At 53.3% G+C, this 15,733-nt stretch overlaps 6 protein-coding genes across 6 annotated transcripts; 3 read left to right on the forward strand and 3 right to left on the reverse strand.

Annotated features, from left to right (window-relative positions):
- Positions 1–26: 26 nt before the first annotated feature.
- Positions 27–1,884, forward strand: BZA05DRAFT_401980 (uncharacterized protein). The gene is made up of 3 exons (XM_051484054.1): positions 27–251; positions 311–445; positions 505–1,884. Exons 1-3 carry the CDS (start codon positions 192–194, stop codon positions 1,546–1,548), a joined length of 1,239 nt encoding a protein of 412 aa, XP_051338087.1. The 5' UTR covers positions 27–191; the 3' UTR covers positions 1,549–1,884.
- Positions 1,885–2,428: 544 nt separating this feature from the next.
- On the forward strand, positions 2,429–5,531 carry BZA05DRAFT_339266 (uncharacterized protein; the record flags this gene model as incomplete). The annotated part of the gene is made up of 4 exons (XM_051480926.1): positions 2,429–2,863; positions 2,928–3,446; positions 3,684–4,104; positions 4,396–5,531. The coding sequence occupies 4 exons, from the start codon at positions 2,429–2,431 to the stop codon at positions 5,529–5,531; spliced, it is 2,511 nt and encodes an 836-aa protein (XP_051338088.1).
- A 394-nt stretch (positions 5,532–5,925) lies between these two features.
- On the reverse strand, positions 5,926–7,455 carry BZA05DRAFT_446096 (uncharacterized protein; the record flags this gene model as incomplete). Its single annotated transcript, XM_051487051.1, has 5 exons — positions 5,926–5,996; positions 6,060–7,028; positions 7,109–7,164; positions 7,252–7,267; positions 7,329–7,455. The coding sequence occupies 5 exons, from the start codon at positions 7,453–7,455 to the stop codon at positions 5,926–5,928; spliced, it is 1,239 nt and encodes a 412-aa protein (XP_051338089.1).
- Positions 7,456–7,913: 458 nt separating this feature from the next.
- Positions 7,914–11,696, reverse strand: BZA05DRAFT_375176 (tRNA synthetases class I-domain-containing protein). The gene is made up of 6 exons (XM_051481780.1): positions 11,412–11,696; positions 11,047–11,338; positions 10,314–10,991; positions 9,235–10,258; positions 8,792–9,183; positions 7,914–8,739 (listed from the first exon to the last, which is right to left on the reverse strand). The coding sequence occupies exons 1-6, from the start codon at positions 11,540–11,542 to the stop codon at positions 8,026–8,028; spliced, it is 3,231 nt and encodes a 1,076-aa protein (XP_051338090.1). The 5' UTR covers positions 11,543–11,696; the 3' UTR covers positions 7,914–8,025.
- Positions 11,697–12,435: 739 nt separating this feature from the next.
- Positions 12,436–12,889, reverse strand: BZA05DRAFT_339465 (60S acidic ribosomal protein P2; the record flags this gene model as incomplete). Its single annotated transcript, XM_051480937.1, has 3 exons — positions 12,436–12,471; positions 12,529–12,672; positions 12,731–12,889. 3 exons carry the CDS (start codon positions 12,887–12,889, stop codon positions 12,436–12,438), a joined length of 339 nt encoding a protein of 112 aa, XP_051338091.1.
- A 377-nt stretch (positions 12,890–13,266) lies between these two features.
- BZA05DRAFT_401988 (uncharacterized protein) lies at positions 13,267–15,590 on the forward strand. Its single transcript, XM_051484055.1, has 4 exons — positions 13,267–13,607; positions 13,698–13,854; positions 13,913–14,969; positions 15,026–15,590. Exons 1-4 carry the CDS (start codon positions 13,281–13,283, stop codon positions 15,207–15,209), a joined length of 1,725 nt encoding a protein of 574 aa, XP_051338092.1. The 5' UTR covers positions 13,267–13,280; the 3' UTR covers positions 15,210–15,590.
- The last annotated feature ends 143 nt before the right edge of the window (positions 15,591–15,733 follow it).

The following is a 15,733-nucleotide window of genomic DNA, read 5'->3' on the forward strand; positions in this document are numbered from 1 at the left end:
TCCCGATCCAGCCTAGTCACTTCCGCCTCTTCCTTCTCACCCCTCCATTAAATTGCAATTTGCCCCGCTTCGACATCTTTCGCGTACTCCTACCAACCCATCCCTCTACCGTTCACACACTCGCCGCCATACACCGAGACCATACTACACATCCAGATACCAAGCTTCGTACCCCTTTGTTCAGCAGCACCATGAGCAACATCTTCATCCTCAGGTCGAGCGACGGAAAGCCTCTGAAGCTCGATCAAGCTGTGAGTCGCAATGGACTCAGAAGCCGGGGGTGTGCTTGCAACTGACGCGTCACCCACAGGCCGACATCGAGCCTCATATCGCCACCCTCAAGTCGAACGCCGATGTAGAAGAGATTCGCCTTGGTGGAAATACCCTAGGAGTGGAAGCATGCAAGGCTCTGGCGGAGGTTCTGAAAACCAAGAAAAATCTCAAGGTGCGTTGTATTTGTTGCTGAGAGGACCCTGGACATCACGCTAACGGGAGGAGATGTAGATCTTCAACGCTGCCGATATCTTTACTGGCCGTTTAATCTCCGAGATTCCCGATGCGCTCACCGCCTTGTTGACCGCACTCCTCGCACTCCCCAACCTCCACACCGTCGATCTTTCCGACAACGCTTTCGGTGGACGTTTGGCCGAACCACTCAAGGACTTTTACTCCAAGGCTGGCCCCCTTCGCCACCTTCTCCTCAACAACAATGGTCTCGGTCCCGTCGGGGGCACGATCGTCGCCAATTCGATCAAGGAACTAGCTGCCGTCAAAGCCGCTGATTCGTCTCTGCCTCCTCTGGAAACCATCGTCTGCGGTCGGAATCGCCTCGAAGATAGCTCGATGGAGGCTTGGGCCAGCGCCTACGCAGCACACAAAAGTCTGAAGACTGTCAAGATGGTGCAGAACGGAATCCGACCGAAGGGCATCGACAAGCTATTGCGCGACGGTCTGTCGCACTGCATCGGCTTGCTTCACCTTGACTTGCAGGACAACACCTTCACCGAAATCGGTGCCGAAGCACTCGCTACTGTTGTGCCTGGTTGGACGAAGATCGAGGCGCTGTGCGTAGGCGAATGCCTGTTATCGGCCCACGGTGGTGTCCTGCTCGGAGAAGCGCTGAAGTTGGACAAGACGCCGGCACTGAAGAAGCTGAGTCTGCAGTACAATGAAATCGACATCAAGGGCGCCAAAGCCATCCAGGCGGCAACGGAGAAGGCCCTGCCCAAGCTAGAGATTCTCGAGCTCAATGGCAACAATTTCTCAGGGGATGACCCCATCGTCGAGGAACTACGGGAACTGTTTTCGGAGCGTGGCTTCGACGGCCTCGACAGCTTGAGCGATATGGAGGAGGACACTGACGACGAAGACGAGGAGGACGACGAGGAAGAGGCAGAGGCCAAGCAGGAGGAAGAGGAGAGGGCTGACCGAGCGGCCAAGGTTGTCAAGGATGCCGAGAGAGCTGAACAGCAAAACGTTGCGCAGGAGAAGGACGTAAACGTCGACGACCTCGCGGATCTCCTAGGAGCCACCAAGATCACAGCGTAGGAGCAGTGAGCAACAGTGGTCGGTTTAGATGTCTGTCTTGTAATCTGGGGTTCTGGAGTTTTGTTTTTGGCGGTAAATCATGTCGTTTGTGTACTTAGGTGCTTGTTTACTTAGCTGTTGCCCCGAAGAGTTCCCAAATTCCCTTTCAGAAATTTTTATTTTTGGTCTAACTAAGGTAGAAGGTGGGGGAGTAGAGTAGATGCACTTGACAGTGCTTTGTTTGTTTTTGTTGTACCTAACTCTCTCATCACGATGAGATGAGGGCGGCGAGTTTTGTAGACGGGTGTAGGATAGGAGTAACAGCAATTGTGCCTCTCATCTGGAGTGCTTATGATGCCTTTGCTGCGCATGGTCTTTGCGTATTCACTGTCTCGACGTGTGTAGATGTGGTCATTCGAACTCCTATCGATGCTCTACACAACTAGAGTACAGCACATCTCCTCAGATGAGCCCAACGTGAGCGAGCGAGCGTGGGGATGCTGCACTAGTAAAACGACTCTAGCTACCCGCACTTAGAGTACCTACATTCACAAAGCGCGATAGTAGATAAGACATTCGTACTGAGAAGGTACATAACTCCGAACGGACAATACAGAAGTTTGCGTAGAGAGAGGGAATAAGAGCCGCACGGGAAGAATTCACCGACCGCCTTGCGCCGCACCTAGAGTACTATTCCCGCTCCTGCGCTCCCAGACAAACAAGCAAGCGTTAGCCCCCAGGTGCGACATTACACCGCACTGTCCATCATACTCCACCCCTCCACCCTCCACCTCCCCATCCCCGCAATCGACCCCCCCTTCACCCTCTCTTCAACCCTTGCTCCTTCCCGTTTGCCCATCCGATCCCCACATACCAGCAGATCACCACCACTTCACCAGCCATGCCGGGCTCGTTCGGCGTTACTGTCACGGTTCGGAGTGTGTACGACTACACACCGAAAGCTGTCGACAAGCTTCTGAACAGCTACCGCAGCAGTTGTCCGTACTCGTACCATGTGGAGTGTCGCTTCAATCCGGCCAAGCAACAGTTTGTGCTCAAAGGAGACGGCAAACTGATGGAATATGCCGTGCTCGACTTCATGGACTATCTGCACCAAATGACCGCCCGGGAAACCAACAAACCCAATCCGGAGCAGCAGATCGTGAGGTCACCGGCAACTCTTTTCAATGTCAACCCGGTGCTCTGGACCGAGAACACGTTTGTTCAGTCGGCGCCGGCGGCCCCGAGCACTCTCTGGGACGGCGAGGAGGGCTTGGTATGTGGTTTCTTTGGTTTGCTGTTTGCGAGTGCAGTGATGATGGCTGATGAATGGATGGTAGATCTCGTCAACAGACATGAAATTCGAGCAAACCTCCGGAGAGCAAGACTTCATGTTTGAGTACAGCCTGAAGCAGGTTTGGGAACCAAAGGTCAGCCAGGAGGATTTCAGCTCGATGCTGAACCTCGAGGGCAATCCCACCAAACTTGACCAGCTAAAACGCCTCTACGATTGTGCTGTATCCCACGACTGGGGCAGGCGTACTGTGACGATTGGGGCAAACGACGTGGGCACCCTTGAAATGGTAATCGGAAAGCTGGACAGGGTAGCGGAATTCTACAACCGCAAATTCACGCCAATCCTTACCCACTGCGTAAATGGCGAAGACAAGGCGAAGTTTTTGCTGAGATTTGTTTCGTTTGCCAATCAATCCGGTAGGGCGAGAACCACCTATTTCGACAACACCTCGAAATGGAACGAGATGGATCTCGACCGGTTGTACTCTATACGCTTGTTGGAATACGACTACACATCGTATAAGCACAAGAGCTGCAGGGTTGAAACTGGTCTTGTCCATTCGGCCTACAAGACTCCGGATCACAGCGATTGGGCCGGCTACGTTTTTTGTACGCGCGAAGCCGTGGTACTTCCTAGCACCTCGCACACTGATAATATTCTTGATGAGATCCGCGAACACCGAGAGATCGCACTTGAGGACATGATCTGTGTGTACCATCCACCACCGGAGGCTCCTGCTGGTACGGCTGCCGGAGACACAGTGATTGAAACGGACGATCCCCATGCGGCATCAAGGGCGCTGGGGGTGAAGCGGCATCCACGCATCAAAGGCCAGAAGGAAGATTCTATATCGCAGCAGTCAGACCAACCAACATCGTCTTCTCAAGCGGATATGCCTCTAACGTTTTTCATGGGACCGAATCAGCCGACATTTAGTTACCAGCCATCGATCAGTAGTCAATCAGGCCTTGGAGCCGGACTGGATCTCGGTTCACGTCCCACGGATTCCGATGGAGGCATCACAGAGTCAGTAGTGACGAGGCACCCTCGCGAGCGTGACACCCTTCCAGGTACTTTCTTGGGAACTAGGCCTACCGATTCCGAAGAAGATACTAGTGCTCCTAGCACCACCACCCGGCGACCTCGAGAGCGAGTTCCCGCCCCGAAGCCCGCGGTCGGTCTTGATTTCGGACCTCCGCCGGTTGATAACGAAAATCAAGACACCTTTGGCGTTACTCGACGGCTTCGAGAGCGAGTCACCGCGCCGAAGCCCATCGGCGGTCTTGATTTTGGACCTCCGCCGGTTGGTAACGAAAATCAAGACGCCTTTGGCGTTACTCGACGGCCTCGAGAGCGAGTTCCCGCCCCGAAGCCTGTCGGCGGTCTTGATTTGGGACCCGAGCCAGTTGTTAACGAAGAATCAAAGACCATTGGAGCTTCTCGGCGGCCTCGCGAACGACCCCTCGCTCAGAGTAACCTGCTTTCGAACCCCATCGGTGGCCTTAATTTAGGATCCCCGCCGGTTGGTAACGGTGATTCGGAAACTGATGGGGCTTCCCGACGACCTCGAGTGCGCAGACCTGTTCAGGCTCAAAAGGCTGAAGAGACTGAGGCTGTTGCTGAGCCTGCCACAAGGACGTTGAGGCGCACAGTCAACCAGAAGATGCCCAGACCGATTCACAGACCCGACGATCCTGAAACTCTTCGCAAACACAATTCGAAGAAAACCAACGAAACCCTCTTCCACGCCCTTGAGTACGCTCGTGGTTGGCACGGCGAACTGAAGCTTGAGGCCAAGGTGGGCCGGTTGATCTTCCTTGACGTTCCTAGAAAGATAGTCAAGCAAGAATCGGATTGGCAGAAGTGGGACTCTATCGTGAATGCTCCAGCCGAAGATAAGATCAAGTCCACATTCACCAGGATCATGACTACGCAGCACTTCGATATGGAGTACATCAGAGACCTTAAGATTGCTGGTGGAGAAGAGCTATTTTTACCGAAACCGATCAGTTACAGGGTGACTTGGGAATTTCAGTTGGAGCAGCAGGGAAAGAAGAGGACTCTCTGTGTCGATGGCGAGACTTTTCAGGCTACGCTCTACGGCGACAAAAAGAACTTTGGAGCTGTGAACATGGCCAATCCCCTCCACTCGTGGGACTACCGCGTGGAACTCGTCGGAAGGAAGCTTATGGATATCAACTGCGACCCGTTCATCAAGCACATTTACGATAGTATCGCTTGTACCACTACCGATGGACTTCCTGAGGTCAACTTCGTCGTCGATGGTCCTTCCTTGGTGATCAAGCGAGTCCTGCTCAAGTGCGAGACACGCCACAGCGTCTACCTGGAGCGCCATCGCCGAGGAGTCCCGATGGAACTCGTCATCACCGAAGTCCAGGAGACCCATATGTTGTCCAAGACGGTCGGAGCCGACAAGAAGTATCGAGCCTGCGTCCTTCAAAAGAACAAAATGAGGCAGAACGCGAGGCTCTACTACACCTGTTCCATCGTTCCCACTGAGGCCAATGCCCTGTTGAAGCAGAACCTCGATCTGGACGTGGGCGGCATGTCGGATTGGTCGTGTGAGGAAGTTCTGAGGCTCGAAGGTAAGGCTGGCGGTCTGCTGCTGCCTAGCCTTTTGAGTGTTCTCAACCAGGTGGTCGCAAAGCTTGACGATGTGGGTTCAACCAATAGCGCTTTCCTTTGAGTCAATTCGACGAGTTCATCCGATATGCATGAGAATGGGAGAAGAAAAAGGTGTTGATTTGTCCTTTTTGATTTCATTTCATTTGATTTGCGGGTGTTGGCTCCGTCTGTGTGTGATTGGGGGGAGGCGCTTATTCGTACATCTACTTCGTATACCTGTTTCCTTTGTCTTTGTTTGATGATTCGGTCGGGCGTTTGATACCGATGATGGCTTGGTTCTGGAATGAGATTTCAGATTGGGGAGACATGAGAATAGGGTCTATTTCTGAGTTGACGATGTACATGGACTACTAGCCTATCATGTCTTTGGGAAAAAACGAGCGATCCTGGGCGATTGATTTGAAATTGACACTGCAGATATGGTATTGAAAAGCTGTGTATCTGGGAATTAAAGACTACGGGAATAAGGTAGAACCCTGCGTAGACCTAACTTGCGAACTCTGAGTCGACTGAACATTCAGATTCCCTGAGTCCGAGTCAGTCAACATCATACGGCTGCAATCGGCCCCTCGGGGAGAAAAATACATACCCAGCCCAAAACCCGATCCCACGGTCGTAACGGAGCTTTGCTTCTCAGCCTGCTTCTCAGCCTGCTCCAACGCCCATTCCGCCAGAGCTTTCTCCTCCTGGAGCATGCTAATCTTCTCCTTCAAACCCTCGATTTCGGCATCCTTCTCGTCCACCACCTTTCTCGCCACCTCCTTCAAATCCTCAATTTCCGCATCCTTCTCGAGCACCACCTTCCTCGTCGCATCCCTTCCCAGGACAACGCCATCGTACCGCTTCACGTGCACAGCGAGGACATCCGCCAAGTCCGACAACGTCGATTCCCGGACCACAGTTTCCTCGTCGTTCCCCAGCAGCTCGAGGACCTCCTGGACCAGGGGCAGCGCCAATTTCTGCGGCGACAGGCCCGTGGTGGACGGATCGAAGATGCCCGAGCGCCGACCGCGCGGCACCGTGCGCGGGCACACGAATATGTCATCGTCCGGCACCGTGTCCGCGTCGCTGACAAAGCTGGTGCCGAGCGGAGGGTACTTCCCCGACGCGGCCTTTGAGGGCGAAGTCTGGAAGGGAGTGCGGCGCGCTTTCGTCGGCGACACGTTCCGGCTCGGGGAAAGCGGCGCAGTCGCGAATGCCTCATCGTCATCATCCTCCTCCACCTCTTCCTCTTCCTCTCCCTGGAAGGGGGCCTGGAAGTTGTCGCGCAGGAGCCATCCCGATACCCGCTGGAGGGAGGGGGTGCGCCTGGCGCTGAAGAAGGGTCCGAGGGTGTCGCGGGAGCGCTTGCGAGTGTTGGGCGTGGCGGTGGATGGCGTTGGTTGCTGGCGTTTAGTCGGGGTGGGCCTAGGCTTTGAGGGTGTTCGCGGTGCTGCTGGCACCGGCATCGGCGAGAGAGGCGGCGGGTTCGCGATTTGTGCGTGCGCTTCCGCATCGCTGTCCCACATGAAGAAGTTGCATTTGTCGGGATGGTCTTTGGGGTGGGCGCAGGTCCAGACTTTGCCCCATAACATATATAGCGTCAGCCACGGAATGCGTGGAGATATGTATGTACATTGTACATAACGGAGCACGTACACCAGCGACCCTTGTTGGGGCCCTTTTTGGCAACTTGTAGGTCCACGGCTTCTTTGCTAAAGTGCGCGGCGCAGGTGAAGCCCAAAGTCAGGTTTTGTTACGCATAGATACATGAACTGGCATGAGGGGCTTGAGTAGCGGACCGTGGATCACAGTTGCCTAGCGAGTCGAGACATGTCAGCCGTCATGAACAGACGTTGGACACGGGAGATCGACATACATTTCCACACACCGTCCTCGAAGAGGCCTTTTTCTCGCCTCTTTCTAATGGGTCTTGGAGTTGGCGATGCTTCGGCTTCGGCTTTGGCTTGGGCTTGGGCTTGCCGTTTTGCTGACGTTGGGAACATAGTTAACTATAGGTGAGGACTAACGGAGGACGTTATTGTTGGAGGGGAGGGGAAGGGGGACCTGTCGAGTAGGCGAGGCTGATCATCGTCTCCACGACAACACGTTGTGCGACCTAAACATGCTGCACGACAAACTCACCCCTGCCGTGACTCGTGAGACCGCAACATTTCGCTCAAGGCCTCACTGTTGAGAATATGAGTGTGATGTTTCAGTTGATTGATTCATTCGCAAAACACAGCGGATGACCAGACAGAAGGAGAAGCAAGTGTGAAATAAACAGGAGTCTCCAGACGTGCAAATATTACAAATATGACAAATGTGCAATATCTTGAACGAGTGACGACGGTGGCTTTTCAACGAGAATCGCAACACTCACAGCGGAGGCGAGATAGGCCGCACGTGACGATAAGTTGATGTTCTCTCTCTCACAGCGGAGGCGAGACCGAAAAGAGATAATACACACGCGGGATGACGGCCGGCAATTCTCTCTATTGAGCGTAAAACTATTTTTATGCCCCCAAACATTCCGAAAACAACCCAACATACCACCCCCCACCCGACCGCTAAGTTCATGAAAGCTTCATCAATCTCAGCAAGAACGTCGCCTCACCGATCTCCTGCTCCTCTTGCAGAATCATCTTGTCCAGATCCACACCGGGGTGCAGCGGCTCCACGTGCGTGATCTCCGCCTTATCCAGCGGCCGTCTCAGCGCCTTCTCGAACATCTGTGCGTGCTGCTCGAACGCCTTGGCGAGACCACTTGGGTCCTTGAGGACCTTGTACTCCATCCTGATGTCGTCTGTGGGGAACAGGCCGGCCTTCTTGCGCAGACGCTGTACTCGGTTGATGATCTCACGAGCAAGCCCCTCGCTCTCGAGCTCGGGGTAGAGAGCCGTGTCGAGGATGGTTAGGACATCATTATCGGTGTTCGTCTCCATGTCCTTCGTGGCCTCGTTCTGTGCGAGTCCTCGAACGACAATGAGGTCGCCGGCAATAATCTTGACTCCAGCAATCTCGAGCTCACCAGAACTCACGTATTTCTTCACGTCTTCACTCGTGACAGAGGGGAGGGCATTCTTCACCTTGCCCATATCCTTCTTCAGCTTCTTGCCGAGCACAGGCCAGTCCGCAACCGCCTTGTACTCCACACCGTACTTGTTCTCGTCCGATGACAGGACAAGTTCGGTGACGTTGAGCTCCGAGGTAATGTACGACTCGAGTGACTTGACATCGTCCAAGTATTCCTGATCGTGGTGGATGATGATGAGGGTCTTGAGAGGGATCTGAGAACAAATCAGCTTTAGCTCAAAGATGAGTGAGTTCGCATGACCGTACCTTCAAACCGACAGTCTTCCGCTCTCTGGAGACACGAGCCAGCTCGATGACCTTCTGCATGCGGGAGAACTTCCTCTCGACGACCTCATCAAACAACTCTTCCCTAACCTCGGGGAATGGCAAGAAATGGACACTCTCATTGTTCTCCGGCAGGGTCTCCATGGGAATGTACGGCCTCAGGCGCCGGTAGATGTTGTCGGTCAAGAACGGTGTGAATGGTGCCAGTCCTCGCACAAGAGTGTAGAGCACTTCGAACAGAGAGTTCAGCGCGTGCATGGTGTCTTCGGTTCCGAATTCTCCCTTCAGACGCTTTCGGTTGAACCGGATGTACCAGTTGGTCATGTTGTCAATCATCTCCACCAGACGAGGAACGACGGTGTAAAGACGGTACACTAGAACCAGCTATTAGGCCGCGTCTATGGAGAGGAAGATTTGCAACTTACCAGCCATTTCCTGATTAACGAATTTCAACAAGCTTTGACAACTTGCAAGAATCCATTTGTCCATGAAATTTGTGCTTCCTACGCTCTTGGGGTTCCACTGGTAATCGATGTTCTCCAACTTCTTCAACAGCTGCACCTGCTGCTCGAAGAAGTTGTAACTGTTCCAGAGAGGAAGCAGCACCTTCGCAACAATCTCCTTGACACCCGCCTCCTTGAACCGCAGGGTCAAGGCCCTAACGACGGGCGAGTTGAGCAGATACAATCTCAACGCATCCGATCCGTACTTGTCCATGATCAGAGTTGGGTCAGGGTAGTTCTTCAGACGCTTAGACATCTTCTTTCCGTCCTCTGCCAGGACGATTCCGCTGACAATGCAGTTCTTGAAGGGTGCCACTCCGAAGAGATGGGTACCAAGGACAAGCAGAGTGTAGAACCAGCCACGGGTCTGATCCAATCCCTCGGAGATGAAGTCAGCAGGGAAGCCCTTCTCGAAAACATCCTTGTTCTCGAAGGGATAGTGGTTGCTGGCGTAAGGCATGCTTCCAGACTCAAACCAACAGTCGAAGACCTCCTCGACTCTCCGCAGAACACCCTTGCCCTGCTTGCTGGGGATGGTAATGTGATCAATGCTATCTCTGTGAAGATCCGTGATGCCAGTTACGCCGGACAACTCCTCCAGCTCCTTCACACTCCCGATACAGATGACCTCCTGGCGATCCTCGGACGTCCAGATGGGAAGTGGTGTTCCCCAGTATCTGTTTCTGGAAATGTTCCAGTCACGGGCGTTGGCAATCCAGCTACCGAATCGATTCTCCTTGATGTTATTTGGCACCCAGTGAGACTTCTCGATGTTCTGCAACATCTGGGGGACGATGTTGGTGATGCGCACGAACCAGGCGGGGACAGCACGGTAAATAAGGGGCGTATCGGAGCGCCAGCAGAAGGGGTAACTATGGGTGATGGTTTCCTTCACGATGAGACGTCCCTTCTCGGTCAACATCTTCATGATGGCCTTGTCTGCGTCCTACAACAAAAGGTCAGCCGCCGCTCCTACGAGTTGAGCTGAACACTGGCTATACCTTCACGTACTGCCCAACAAAGTCCGTCACCTCGGCTGTGAATCGTCCAGACTCATCCACGGGATTCGGGGGAAGTCTCTTCTCAGAAATGATGCCATGGTCCATTGCGACCTGGTAATCCTCCTCTCCGAAAGCTGGAGCCTGGTGGACCAATCCAGTACCACTGTCGGCTGTAACGTAGGTGGCATTCAGGACCTTGAAACCGTAGTCCTTGAACTGATCATAGAAGTAGTCGAACGGGGGGGTATATTTCCATCCCAGCATGTCCTTTCCCTTGATCTTCTCCAAGACGGTGTACTTGGCCTTCTTCAAACCCTTCTCACCGTAGAGAGTCTTTAAACAGGACTCCAGGATAATGAAATTCCGATCCTTAGCCTGGTCGTGGATCTTGAGGTACTCGAAATCGGGGTGAACCGCGATACCAGTGTGCGAGGGGAGAGTCCACGGGGTGGTCGTCCACACCAGCAGTTCGGTTTTGGGATCGTCGATCAGAGGGCAGGAGACAACGATCGCCGGGTCGACGACGTCCTTGTAATTCTGTTGCGCCTCGAAGTTGGACAACGGCGTTGTGCATGCGGTCGAGTATGGCATGACTCGGTATCCAAGGTACACTTGGTCCTTGTCGAAGAGCTGCTTGCAGACCCACCATACCGACTCCATGAAGGTCGGATACATACTCTGCACACAATGTCAGCTCTCCACGATTGCAAGAGGCTGTGGCCGGTAGCCTGACCTTGTAGTCGTTGTCGAAGTCAATCCACCGTCCCAGCCGATCAATGGTCTGCCTCCACTCGGTCGAGTACCTCATGACAATAGCCCGGCATTCCGCATTGTACTTGTCGATACCCATATCCAACACATCTTGCTTGCTCTGGATGTTGAGGTTTTTGTCGATCTCGTATTCGATGGGAAGTCCGTGCGTGTCCCACCCGAACCTGCGGGGAACGTGGTAGCCCTTCATGTGCCAGTATCGGGGGACAATGTCCTTGATGGTGCTCGCGAGCAAATGTCCATAGTGAGGAAGTCTGGCGGAAATCGGAGGTCAGCGAACTACTACAATTGACTTCCCTCCCGAGTATGAACCACCAAGTCTCTCACCCTGTGCAGAAAGGCGGACCGTCGTAGAATATAAAGGGCTCTTTCCCTTCCGAGAGCTTCAGTGAAGTCTGGAACGCATCGATCTCGCGCCAGAACTCAAGGATCCTCTCTTCTTCCTTAGGGAAATCCATGGTGTCTAGGCTCCCAGCTCTGAGTTCCTTCGAATAGTGCAGTCGGTAAACGCTCACGTATGCGGTGCGAAGTATCAAGGAAGCGATGAGATGCGATTAGGTGTAATTATACCTGGGGTATATGAGTAACCTTGACCTTGGGGGTGAGTCTTCTCCCGAGAAAGCGGGGCACGAAGCCTTTGGTGGGGCAAACTACTTTTGAAGCATTTACCCGCCTTAGTCATCACGTGTCACTCGAGAAACTCAGGGTCAACGTCATTTGCCCATGATGGGCATTTCCATAGGTTCGCCATAGTCTAGATAGGCTGCATGCGAAATAAATTGAAGATCTCTCTCTCTCTCTCTAGGCATTTCTATATATTGCCATGATCTAGATAGGTCGCAGACCGTCGCACGCAGTCAATGATTCAACCAACACAAATGGGCATTTCCATTTCCCCTCATGTCCTTGCTGTCTCATACAAGTATGCTGCGCACGCGCATCAAGACATGCCGAGAAACATGCTATATATCGAAGAAAATGCTGCTCATAAAGCATATACAAAACCTATGTACAAAATACGGCCCAGTTGGTCCTTCCAGTATACGGCGAAGTAGGTGGGCATGGTATACCGTCTGTTTATGGTCGAAGAACTAGAGGCGAACGAAATGCGACCAAGATAGCGAGCCATGATCACATGTGTGAAATTACATATGGACGGAAACAACTCAGCACAGATGCCTCGTAGTGAATGTTTCAGATTTACTCGCTTTCTTCAAATCCTCCTTCACATTGTAAGTCACAGTGGTCATAAAATTCAATGATTATCCCATGATTGTATTTAAACGCGGGAATGGCATCGAAACATGGTTTCCGATTTTCGTCTAATTTATTTTTGAAGATCGAAATTCGTTTAGTCGAACAGACCGAAACCCATGTCCTCGTCAGACTCCTGTATGCATGTTAGAAGAGCACCAACTGTAGTAATAGAAATATGAGAACGTACCTCCTCGTCCTTGGGAGCCTCCTTCTCGGGCTCAGCAGCGGCACCTCCGGAAGCGGCGGCACCTCCAGAAGGAGCAGCAGCACCTCCGGACGAAGCACCTCCAGAAGGAACGGAAGCAAGCTTGGTGGATCCCTCAGCGATCAACTATAGCCGGTTCGTCAGTAATCGCCCATCAGATCCCGAATGGCGCATGGAGGCGTACCTCGTTGACATCCTTGCCAGAGAGCTCAGCGATGAGCTTCTCAAGACGGTCGTTGTCGACCTCAACACCAGCGGCGCCGAGAACGGTCTTGATGTCCTCCGCGGAGGGCGAGGTGTTACCGCCGAGGGTGAGGAGGAGGTAGGCTGCGAGGTGCTTCATTGTACTGTCGGAATACTGTTTAGCGACAAGCAACGAGACTATTGGTCGGAAGGGTAAATAGTTGGGCTGACGTACAGGTTGTTGAGTGAACGCGAGATACAATCGATTTAACCGTTCGAGCGGAGACTGGTCTTCGTGTTCGTTTGGGTTGGCGAGAATGTCGTCTGGAGAATTCCGAAGATGGAAAGTTGAATTTCGCTAGGGTGGGGTGTGTGGGTGCTGCTTGTGGATATAATTTGTGACTGCAGCTACTGCAAGCCCTTAACCCTAAGTGGCAGCCGCAGTTGCGCCACTATCAAGATGAGCCACTTTCAAAGTGAGCCACCTCGGCAGCCACACCTGGCGCTCCGTGGCACTAACAGCAGTGGCGTATGAGGCTGGAATCGCGAATATGATGGAAGCGATAAACTTGGCTGGCTCGGACAACAACCAAAGAAAGCAACACCTCCCCCCCATCTCTCCCTCACCCTCTCCGTCTCCTCTTCCTCAACCCTCAGCACCCCACGCCACCGCAAAAACCCCTCTACCCCGCTCCGGGCAGCTGGCGTTGTGCGATACTCCGAAGCAGACGAAAAGCGACTCAGATCCGTCCAAATCCATCGGCTTGCGGCAACGACATTCACAACTTGTCGCGGTCCGCAAGCCCTTCTTACTCGTTCTTCAACTCGGTGACCCGGCAACATTCGAAATAAAGCTTGATGCCATGGCAGAATCCTCGGTCAGTAACAAACCTTCGCTCGAACACTCGCAACCCCCCACCGACCGACCGCACAAGCACATTTCGCGCTAACAATTTGAGGGCGTACAGTTAACCTTCTCTGCGATTCTGAGCAAGTATGCCCCAACGGGAGGAGGCAGTGGCGCCGCGACGACTGCGCCTGCACCAAAGCGACCGGTTCCCTCGTCCACCTCCGCTTCCGCTTCCAGTGCTGCCGGCAGGGCGCCACCTCCGCAACCTCGAACAAGTACGTGCCGCGAACCATGTGTTTTGATGTGTGCGGATTCTAACCACTCCCGATGTAGCTGCGGTTGAGTCACGACCTTCGCGAGCCCCCGCGTCCACCGGAGTGATCCGCGACCGACTGGCTTCAACGTCCATCAGCAACAGCGCGAGCGCAGCCAGAGCAGGTACGAATGGTAGCACCGCCCCGAAGACCGGCACGAACGGCGCCGGCATCGGTTCGTCCACCGCGAGAACAGGCGACAATGGAGTCAAGAAACGCAAGCTTGACAGTATTGCCGATAGTCGACCAGCGACCGAGACCGACAAACAAAGGGAGGAACGTCGGAGATTGTTGCTCGAGAAGATGAGGCAGAAAAAGGGGAATGAAACTGCCGGCACTGGAGCTACTGCAAGGACCGGCTCTTCTGCCCCTGTTGTAAGGGCGGGTACTATGCCCGCAGCGAAGACGGGTTATGCGCCACCACAGAAGAGCGCCACTTTCTCTGGAAGCACAGGATCATCCAGGCCATCATCAACCATGGCGCCTAGAGACAGACCTTCTGCAGTAACCAGCGGTAGCAACGGTAGCGGAGCCAAAGTGGGAGAGAAGAAGTTGTCATACAAGGAGTTACTTGCCAAAGCCGCCGAATTACATCAGGAAAAGAAGGCTCCAGGTATCATCACTCACAAGCCACGTGCACCGGTTGTGGAGAAAAAGCAATGGCAGAAGAAACTCGAAGCCCGGAACCAGGCAACTAACAACAGCGGCTTGGTTCCAAACAGAAAGAGCAAGAGTCCAGGAGTCTTGCCTACTGCTGAGAAGAGCACTTTGGCCAAGAAACCGCTCGGTAAAGATTCAAAGGCGTCACTATCCAAGAAATCCGAGCCCGACAGCCGACGTTCTTCAATTGCCAAAGGCAGAGGAGCCATGGACAAGGCTCGCCCCGCCACCGAACCCGTCAAGAGGAAACGTTCTCCTTCTCCGATCAGTTGGAGGGGCAAGAATGCATCCGCTCCCGTCAAGAAACCCGCCAAGTCCCGCAGAAGCCGATACGACGAGGACGAGGACGAGGACGATGACTGGATTGTCGACGATGACGAGGATGAGGGTGCAGGCGGATACGGTGCTCGTCAACGGTATGCAATACCCATGCGATATATGCCATCAGTTCCCAGTGCTAATCATGCAACAGGTACCGTTACGCCGAATCCGACTACGAGTCTGACAGCGACATGGAAGCTGCCGGAAATGACATCTTGGAGGAGGAAGAGCGCGCCCGGCGTCACGCCATCAAGGAAGACATCGAGCAGGAGCGCCTCGAGAAGGAGCTCAACGCGCGGAAACTGGCCACCAAGAAGAAGCTGGGCAAGAAGTAGATGACCCGGATTGGAAAATCTACTTCTTGATCGACCGAATCCATTCAACTTCCATTTCGGCGAAGTTGTGCGACTTCCATTTCTGCAAAGCCGTGGGATTCTTTCTTTCTTCGGGGAATTCTTGTTTTCCCATGTCTCTTTTACTTGTTTCTTTTTTTCCTTCTACCTGCTACCTATCCGTCATTAGACTGATTTACCACATCTTCTTTTGTGTTTTCTTTTCGTTATGGCCGTCTTTTTATTTCATTTGTAGGGGTTTGTGGAGTTCGGAGAAGACGTATCGCATCATCAACAATCTGCGCGACTGGTCCCTGTTCCCTTGCTTGAGCTATTATGTTTTATTTGGGCGTACCTATTCTTTTCGAGGCGGGAAGGGGGGGGAGTGGGGGGGAGGGGGGTAGGAGGTAGGGGACATCATTTGTATGAGGGGAAGGGAAAGGGGGAAGCAAGTTTTTCGGGAAAACTTTGCTAGGTGTTCCGGAGTGCGTTCTTTCTTCATTCTTACCTTGTTCTGTTCTTTCTGT

The sequence above is a fragment of the Tricharina praecox genome (genome assembly GCF_024521635.1).
Source record: "Tricharina praecox strain CBS 144465 chromosome Unknown BZA05scaffold_17, whole genome shotgun sequence".
NCBI lineage: Eukaryota > Fungi > Ascomycota > Pezizomycetes > Pezizales > Pyronemataceae > Tricharina > Tricharina praecox.